This window comes from Trachurus trachurus (genome assembly GCF_905171665.1).
Source record: "Trachurus trachurus genome assembly, chromosome: 3".
Classification (NCBI taxonomy): domain Eukaryota; kingdom Metazoa; phylum Chordata; class Actinopteri; order Carangiformes; family Carangidae; genus Trachurus; species Trachurus trachurus.
Genome location: NC_139893.1, coordinates 30,317,849 through 30,327,663, shown reverse-complemented (window position 1 = coordinate 30,327,663; position 9,815 = coordinate 30,317,849). Strand labels below are relative to the sequence as shown.

Below are 9,815 nucleotides of genomic sequence, written 5' to 3'. Positions count from 1 at the left end.
ATCAGTGGTATTTCTATTGTGAATGGCTCGTGTGTCATCCAGCATTTGATTTTGAAAACAGACCAAACTGCCTGACGGTTTTTGATGTTTTTTTGGTTTTGCAGGAAGGGGTTAACCTAAGTTTGACTATTGAGACAATGAGAAAAAAAAAGTTTCAAGAAATGTGTTTTAGCAATTGTGAAAAACTGTAATAAAAACAAGTAATGGTCATTGTAATGTAAATGGTTTAATTTTAGCTCCAGAAAACAAAGATTGAATAAAATCACATATATTACATTTAAATGATCGTATAACATACAGATGGTTTAAACACACATTGAAGAATGAGGAGGAGGTCCTAGTTCTTGCAGTCCGGTTTATTTCCATCCGTGGGCTGAGCCTTTGTCTGGTTGTTAGGCGGCAGAGGTTTTCCCAGGTGGTGTCCGGTGGTGATGCCGTAGGGCTGCGACTCTTGCTCCTCCTTCGCTTTAGGCCGGAGCAAGAACCCCCCCTGAAAGCTGAGGTCGAACAGCTCACAGGGGGCAAAGGTCAAAGGCTTTTCTGCCAGCAGTCCTTTCAGCCGGCCTCGCCACCCCTCTAACATTGCGGTTCGCACCATGGGAGGGCAGTGAGCCGGGCTCCAGAAGATCTGAGGGGCAAGGACCTGAAATCCACAGAAGTGTAGGGTGCCGTTCTGAAGGACACAGGGAGAAGCAGGTTCACAAACATCCACCAGCACTGAACATGTACGTGAAGTAATTTCATGGACAAGGTAGTTTACAGTGGAGAGATGCAGACACGAAACATGAGGTAGGAGGATACAATGTGCAGCCAAGCCGGTGCAGTTGTAAAATACCTGTAGAGGCCACAGTGTGACGTTGATGTCTCCATTGACCCCATCAGGCTGGAACATGGTCTGTGTTGCTCCGGTAGAGAAGGACAACATCGCCTTCTTATCCTTCATGGACATAAAAACACAGCTATTATACAGGCTGAAACATGCCGCCTCTACTTACAGAATCGAAGTAAGTTTAGTGCTGAAAACCACATTTGAGACCAAATCCTTACTATCAGTATCAGGAGGGTGTCTGGCTTAAATGGCCGAGTTTCGCTTATTTTAGTGAGAGTTCCATCAACGTTCTATCAAGATTAGCTCCACCTCGGTAACCAAGGAAACATGGTTCTGGCTAAACCTGTCACTTCGAGCTAAGCTCCAACTTTCTGCTCCATCAACCTGAGCCTCAACTCCGTCCATCGAAGTGGTTAACACGAATGCCAACCTTGTAACCATGGTGATTTATGCTATGGGGCAATCCGGTCTGGAGCAGGATTAAGGTGAAGATTAGGCTAACTCCATTTATGTTCAAAAAATGTCCAAAAGACAGTTCTGCTGGTGCTTTTACACACTGTCATGTAATGATAAAATATTAAGATATACAATATAGTGTAATTCATTTAAAAAACGTTAACTATTAAAAAAATTAATAAAATCATGTAGCTACACCAAAAAATATCAAATTAAAATGAGGTTAGTTTATTAATGACTTAATAAATTAATAAAATGAAACTGAGGCATTTAAAACTACTATTCACTGTCACCTTATCTCCTTGAATTGATGGATTTGGTAAATATGATTTTCTGTGTCAATTGATGTTTTGACACTTTATTCGAATGGATTAGATCCAAATGTTTTATCATTGTTGCAGCGAGTCATATCATATTATGTTGCATCTGTCAAGTCTGAATTAGTTTTTGTTTTGTTGACATCGTAGTTATTTCTTGGTGCCCTGCATAAAAGGGTAGGTAGAGTAGCTACATGACAATTTCACTGTGATAGATGTTCAGATGTCTCCCCACACTCTTTCCATGTATTGCGTTGTGTTATATTATGTTACAAAATTACTCAATTCAATTCAATGATACACAGTGACCTCAGTCTCCCCACCTGTCTTGACCCCATCACAGTTGAAGTAATACAAGGAAATAATGACAACAGTAGTGTAGCAATAATTAGATAACAAAAAATTAAATCCATGTTGCCTACACACCTTGAAAATGCCGTTGTTGTACATCTTCTCCAGGGAGAAAGCGAAACCTTGTGTCAGGACTCTGTCCATCCAGCCCTTCATGATGGCGGGCACGCTGAACCAGTACAAAGGAAACTGCACAAACCCACAGAGAAACAAATTAATTTCTTTCCTTTAATGTCTTCATTTTGGATGTGTGCTTTTTTTGTTTTGTATGTGTATCACCTCCATGCTCTGACATACAGGATAAAAACCAACCAGCTGGTTTATTCTTTTAATTTGTATGGAATTTAGTGAAGCATACAGGATATGGCTGGTGTTATTTTCTTGTTGCCATGCAATACAATAAAAAAAAGAAAAGCAGTATAATGTGTTAATGTGCTGCTCTGTAATTGATCTCCAGGTGTGACAGCCACACCTCTCACCCCCTCACACTTTGATTTGTCACAGCCAGAAAAATCTCAGCCGTTACCAATAACAATTACAACAGTTGTCGCCCCAATGAGTCATGGCAATGGGCAAAACAAAGGCCCAGACGCTGACACAGATAAACAGAATGCAGTCGCCTTTAAAGCAGAAGTAAGCGATCCGGTCGTTTTGGCTAACTTCTTGTCAGCCGATGGAGTTAGCAGTCTCCGCCCTCGTCCCTACGTCACCACATGCACGCGCATCCCTTGGCTGCACACACAGAGAGGACTGCCCCTTTATCCCGTTCTCTCTCCTCATTGGATAAAGGTTGTAGGATACAAGGAAAGTTTTCTCCTCGGCTTACAGCAGAGCAGAGTGACTGACAGACCCGTGTTTCAGACCAAACACTCTATAGAAGTGATTGCTGTCGGAAGATAGAACTATTTAAGACTTATATTAACACAAACATTCCGCTTACTTCTGCTTTAATGTTTAATATTTGATGAATACTTTGATGTCACTACTGCTGATACAAGTCAATTTAAAATCACTTATTGCAGATAATTAAAAAAAAACAGTGTGTAAGTCCATCAAACAACACTTTTTGACTCCCCTCCCCAAAAATGTTTCTAAAAACAAAAGTTGGTGTATTTTGCCCATCTTAACACTATCAAATAAAAATAGAAGAAAAGAGCACATTTCTGTGGAACTACTTTCTCTGGTGGAGTAATCCACACAATCGACCAGACCTACTGCAACTAAAGGGACTCTTCGCAATAAATGTAATTTGAATTCATAAACATGAATTAAAATGACACTCACTTGTACCATTATCTCATCATTACCAAAAAAAGTAAATACTTTTTACATGATGATTTTACTTTTTACATGATGGTAATGATGAGATAATGTTACAAGTGAGTGAGTGTGTCTGTTAGCTGAGAGAGTGTGTGGGTGTGTATAATTTAATTATTTTTATTTTATTTATGTATTTTTTAAAGATGCTAAGGAGTTTGCTGAAGTTTTGTTGTATTTCTTGACAATGACAATATCTATCTACAAAGATGATCAAACTTGACCTTGAACACTGATGTCTTCACTTTTCATGAAAATAAACGTCCTCCATATTGACATATTATATCTATAAAGTCTAATGCTGTGAGTTAGAAGTGTACACACAGCTGCACTCATGATGCAAAATGTTAAGCCCAGGTTAAACGCAGGTACGGCACACCTGTAGCTGTACCTGTTGTGAGGTAATAATATTTTAGAAAACACAAAAGTCTTTTTCTATTTCAGAGGAGATAAACTGGAGGTGTTTGATATGTTTGGTGTTGCAAGAAGAGTGAATCAGAGGTTTGGTGAAAGTGGCTTGATAGTTGAGTTTTGTGTTTACAGTTCTGAGAAAGTCAGAGCAGAAATGTCATGCCAAGAAATGTGTTTTAGCACTTGTGACAAAAGGTAACTCCACGCAGGACAAACCGGAGAGGTGGGGTGTCTGACCTGGAAGACGATGAGTTCAGCCTCCTCCACTTTGCGCTGCTCTGCCACGATGTCCTCACTCAGGCGGCCGTCCATCCAGGCGTGCATCGTCTCATCTCCATACTTGAAAAGTTCTGGCTCCTTCAGTTCACCTGCACATGATAAACTCCATCAGGACCAGGGCCGGTTCTAGGCAGGCATATATGAGGGGGCAGTCAGAAATGTGAAGGGGGCATCATGTGAACACATCATGCTCCAGCACTTTTTTTTCTCCATGCTTATAGTAACTTCATTGAATTGGGTTGTTGACTATGTGTCCAACCCCAACCTGGAGAAGTGGATTGCACTTTGTCAGGCCTCTACCTTCAGACCTGTCCAACTCGGGGCCGGGGTGGCCAACCAGGGTCTTAGAGCCCAAATTTTTTACTATCGTAATGCAAAGAGCCACATTATATGGGGGGTTAGGGGTGCATATACCTGAAGATGCATTGCAAACCCAGAGGGGGTGAAAAAGGTGAGTAGCTAAACCCCTGTAGGGGGGTCTGGGGGCATCTCCCCCAGAAAATATTTGTGATTTTAAAATGTGAGTGAAGCATTCTGGTGTACTCTGAGAAGAGGAGGGGGTCTACTATGGTCAAGATTTACAAAACTCTTGTGAATACTAAAAAAAAAAGAAAAAGGAACAGAACATTTTAGAACAGGACAGTGTCCCTTTTTCGGCAGATTTTTGTGCTACTGCAGATAATTTTGTCAACTTGTAATATACACATTTTTTGAGTATATTAAAATGTGCTTTCTCAACATCTAAAATTTGGATTTGAGGGGGCAAGACATTTATTTGAGGGGGCGCTGCCCCCTCTTGCCCCTGCGTAGAGCCGGCCCTGATCAGGACTTAAAGGACACATAAAGTGATGTTCCATAGTTTTTGTATCCTGAAAAGTAGCATATGTGTATCCATTAATCTTATGTCTCCGAACCATAAAGCTTTCCCTCCTGCTGCCCCAAATAGTTACTAGAGCACTACATGTAGATTAATCCACAACCAATACATTTACAGTATGAGTTGTATGTCCTGGACTTGGACCTGAAGGCCACAGACAGAGGTGGGAAGTCAGAAGGTGTTGAGAGACAGACAAACCAATGATGTCATCCTGCGTGGCACTGGCTCTGAAGTTCATAGCGTAAAGGTCGGACACGATGACCCTGAATCCCTGCTCCGTCAGCTCCTGAACAGCCACATCACGAACTGCTGCATTGAACGAGCCTGGGCTCTGGTGGGCATACACAATCAGAGCCGTCTTCTGAGCTGTCACACACACACACACACACACACACACACACACACACACACACACACACACACACACACACACACACACACACACACACACACACACACACACACACACACACACACACACACACACACACACACACACACACACTCATCAGTTCAGTTCAGTTCAATTCAGGAAACTTTATATGAATATTGTGGCTGAAACATTTCACAATAAAAGTCTTCCGAACAAAAACAACAATTACACTAAAAAGCAACAAGAACTTCAAAACATAATGATGACAAAATGATATTCAGGCTGCACTTGAAAATAAGAATTTTGTTCTTGCTCGCCTGGTTAAATAAAGGTTAAATAAATAAATATTATCACATGCATATCATTGATACAATATAATTATTGTATCAATGTGTTGCAGACAGAAAGTTGTTAGCTTTGATGGTTGTTGGTTTCTGTTGCTAATTTTGAACTGATGATGGTGCTAGAGGAAAATTTAAGGATCAACAAAGAAAGATGAATGTTTGAAGAAAATCTCACAACAATACAGATTTTTTTTAAATTTCCATTGTCATTTTTTTGCAGCTTGTGTTTCGTCAAATTGATGAAGGTATTTCAGCAGCAAGTTTGTTTATTTGCATTATTTATTTTTGTTTAGCTCCCAGGGCCACCGTACAAAATAGAGTAGAGGTGAAAATGTGGCTTATAAAGGAACACAAATTACAGTAAGTATACAGTATATTAGTGAGTACAGTATTCAGTGTATTTTTAGTATGTTAGGTGAAAAAAATGGCACTGACAAAAAACACAAAGTGCATATTAGATTTTTGATATGTGTAGGTTGATAAGTTGACAATAGGTTGTTCTAGCTGATTGTATACAATAATTATAATTATAATAGAAAGTTATGATAGCAATGATATTGCTAATGGTTGATATTGATGATATTTGAATGTTCATAAAAACACTTTCTACACTTACTGGTGTAAACATGTTGTAGCTAAGTAGTGTAGCTTTGTTTTGTTGTTTGTTGCCAAACAACAAAACATAACTATGCACTTAATGACCTGTGACTTCTTTCTCTCGGGGAGTAAAGTCTATGATTAAAATAATGATAATAATTACAACAACACAATTTAGTGTGTCATAAACAGTTTATACACTGCATATAGAGGCTAAATAACTATGTTGAATAATATATTGGGGCGACAGAAAAGATATAGGATCCTCTTCTCAGACCAAGAGGATTAGTTATTGTTGGAATACATAATATAATAGACAATCTAAATGAATTAAACTTTTTATGTTCTTTATCTACTGTGTGAAGTCCCAGTAATACAATCTGATTTGTCCACAGAGAGGTGAATGATTTACAGATTTAAGGCAGATTTAAATGTGAGAAAAGCTTTAACTAAACCTTCAAGACAGATTTCTATGTTAACACCAACCTATGACTGCATCTGGTTGTGTACAGATATTGTATTTGTCAGCATAAACTGTATTTTACTTGCTTACTGCAACAGTGTGTAATAAACTATACTTTAACTATAGACAGCACACAAAAACTAAAAAAGGTACAGCTTTATAGCTGATTTAATTCATATGTGAGCGCCACATGATATTGAGCTTTGAAACAAATGGTTGATCTCCTGAGATAAGTCTATTTGTTTTCTAGCCCTTAAGGTGCAGCACAGAACAAAATCAAGATATTTTCTTCACTAAGAGCAGGAAAAATGTACATTTGTTCGGCAGCCGTGTGAATACATGATTACATGAAGCGTGACCAGACTTTGTCTTTGACTTTACTGTAAGTGGTTTTCACATGCACAGACTGATTTCAGTAGAAAGCGGTAAAACAGTCAGAGACTTACCCATGCTGCCTGTCTGCTGGATCCTGGTCTGCACTGTGGATCTGGGCCGGGCCACCTTTATAGACCCGGTGGCTTTCTTTGCGTGAGAAACATGCTTAGATTAGATATCAGATGGAGTAAACGTGTCTGAGTCTCACAGCTACACACTGGAGGAAAAAAAAAAAAACCTCTGCTGTCAGACTGCAGGACCGGTTTAGTTCCTGGCTGAGGAGGAGGAGTGTGTGTGTGTGAGCCAGCCAGCCGGGCTGTGCAGTCACTGGTGCAGGGGAATCAGATTGGTTTCATTTGGCCTGGAAAAGAATGTTTGGGTCACTTTTAAGGGATAATCCGAGCAGGTCATGTGGCTTAATAAACGCTTTAATCCCACTTAATTTCACCTTGTTAGCAGGAAAGTAGAGGAAGGTGTCAGTTTAGTAAAGCCTTAGCCGTTCCCTCAAGTCCCGGTGTTTACGTCACCTGTCACCTTTTGTTTTTTGTCTGACTGACTGCGTGTGGAGCAGTAGAGAAAACTTCTCACACATCTTAGAGGAAATAGAAGTGAAAAAGTATCATTTCATATCATTTTAAATTAGGCAGTAACCTTAATGTCTTAATGGTAAATAGAAATCCGCCTTTTTAACCAAGCCTTAAATTAATTACTTGTTTAATTCATATCTACTGTGCTTTGACCCTGAAAATCAAACTTATGATTATGTCATATTATTGTATAAAAACTATTTGTAAAACAATCAATGATTAAAAAAAAAGAAAAAAGAAAAAATCTTGGAAACACAATGAGCTCCATTCAGTGGCTGATCAGACATTCACCCTGCTCCTCTTTCTGTGTAATGCGGCAGGAATGCTACATAGAAACCTCTGTCACCTGCTGGATCACCTGGTTTCTCTTCCTCAGACTAATCAGACATCAGACAGCAGATCTCACACAGAACTCAGTTCAGTTTACCCAGGGTTCACAGGAAACAGGTCCTCTGTGGAGAGCTCGGACCTCGCGGCTCCACTCTCGTCTCTGCTCCTGTGTTTTTATCTTTGTGTCCACTTTTCTGTTTCTGGGTCACGTTGAGTTCCACTTCACTGCTGCTTCGTGTATTATCCTCCTGGGGATCAGACGCACCCTCTGCACGTTGCATGTCAGGCTGGTATGTAACAAGGCAGGAATGTGACACGGACACTTCTGTCACCTGCTGATCACCTGGAGGAGCCTTGGCGCTGAGACCTGCCCAGGTTACCTGCCATGGGGGACATTTTTCAGATGCTCGGCTTACACGTAAAGAGCTGTGATGTAACTGTGTGCAGCAGCAGACACAACAGTCAAAGTGTGCCAGGTTTATATACATAATAGTATTGTTATTGTACACTCATCAAAGGTCAGAGGTCACAAAGGCTTGAGACTTCTTTTTTTCTTTCTTTCTTTTTATCCAAGGCAATTTCACAATTTGACAATATCATCACAACATTTCTTCCATTGGTTGGAAGGGAGCAGGGAGAAGATACATCTTATATTGCCTGCCCCTCACTCAATATCTAATTATTCTAGTAATCTGTCACTGAGCAACATTCTTGCCATAAAACATAAACAACAACAACAACAACCAATCACCATAAAACAAAACACACAGTCATTATGTAGTGGTTTTAATCCTCCTTGAGAAATGTCTAAGATTAAGAGTTTTTAATACTATTAAAATGACAGTGAGAAGCACATGGTGAAGAAGAAAAAGACCCTAATGAAGTTTGACCAACAAAACTCAGTTAATAGTTGAGTATCCTACTAGTCTCATACTAGTAATAGTTAAGTTCAGTACAAATGAGTACAAATCAAATTAACTCTTCCTCATGTCCATTTGTACAGCACATTGTAGGACAATTCAAAGTTCAAATGCAAAATAAACATTACACTCCCAGATATGGAGCACAGGTAGAGGTTCAAACACAAATTGTATCAATAAGTCAGCCCACAGCAATTATGCATGTTATATATGTCCTATATGGTTTCAGTAAATTCATGATAAGTTTATACACTCATAAAATGTATTCTAAATGCAATCAGTAGCCTAAGGTTTGGGACTGAGGATTAGGGAGCTAAAGGACCAAAGTAAAACGGTTAGCATGTTAGCATTTAGCTTTGCAGCCTGTTGAATTTTTGTTGAGTTTTGACTTATTTCCTTTTTTAACCTGCACTAGGGGTAAACACAGGTGTGCTCAAGGCTTCTGTCTAAATATGTGTACCAGAAAGAACTGTTTGTATGAATGTTTCAACTTCATGAGCCTCAATCTAGACAGTCTTGTTTTTCACCCAGCTGTTAACCCAGACATGCAGAGGCCTATGAGACAGATGAAGACTAATTGATCCCCGAGTACACAGCAGAAAGTCTGATGCTTTTTGTGTTACTGGATCTTGTTAATTCCCTCTTATATCATACATTTCCCATGGTCTGTGTTGCTCTCTCCTTCACCTAAATGTCTAACCAGCTGCACTGCAATAAATAACTCATGCTTTTCTTATATGTGCATGTAAAGACAAAAAATATTTCTCATGATGCTTCATGAGAATGAAATCCATCTGATTGAGGTGTAGTTTATTTCAGTTCATTTGATCAATTCAAACGTTATACATCATGACAAATGGTAGGCTACATACAGTACACTGTTGTGAATCAAAAAGTGTAGGCTGAAGTGGTAGCTTTTGAGCCTAGCCTTTTAATAATTCAAAAAGCAAAAACAATATTACAGGAGATAATAAAACAAAAGCAAAGTT

General features: G+C 39.4%; 1 protein-coding gene across 1 annotated transcript; it reads right to left on the bottom strand.

The window, feature by feature from the left end:
* Window positions 1–337: 337 nt before the first annotated feature.
* Window positions 338–9,028, bottom strand: nqo1 (NAD(P)H dehydrogenase, quinone 1; the record flags this gene model as incomplete). Its single annotated transcript, XM_083992665.1, has 7 exons — window positions 8,004–9,028; window positions 7,061–7,132; window positions 5,036–5,203; window positions 3,919–4,049; window positions 2,029–2,142; window positions 836–937; window positions 338–673 (listed from the first exon to the last, which is right to left on the bottom strand). The coding sequence occupies exons 2-7, from the start codon at window positions 7,062–7,064 to the stop codon at window positions 338–340; spliced, it is 855 nt and encodes a 284-aa protein (XP_083848791.1). The 5' UTR covers window positions 7,065–7,132; window positions 8,004–9,028.
* Window positions 9,029–9,815: the final 787 nt, after the last annotated feature.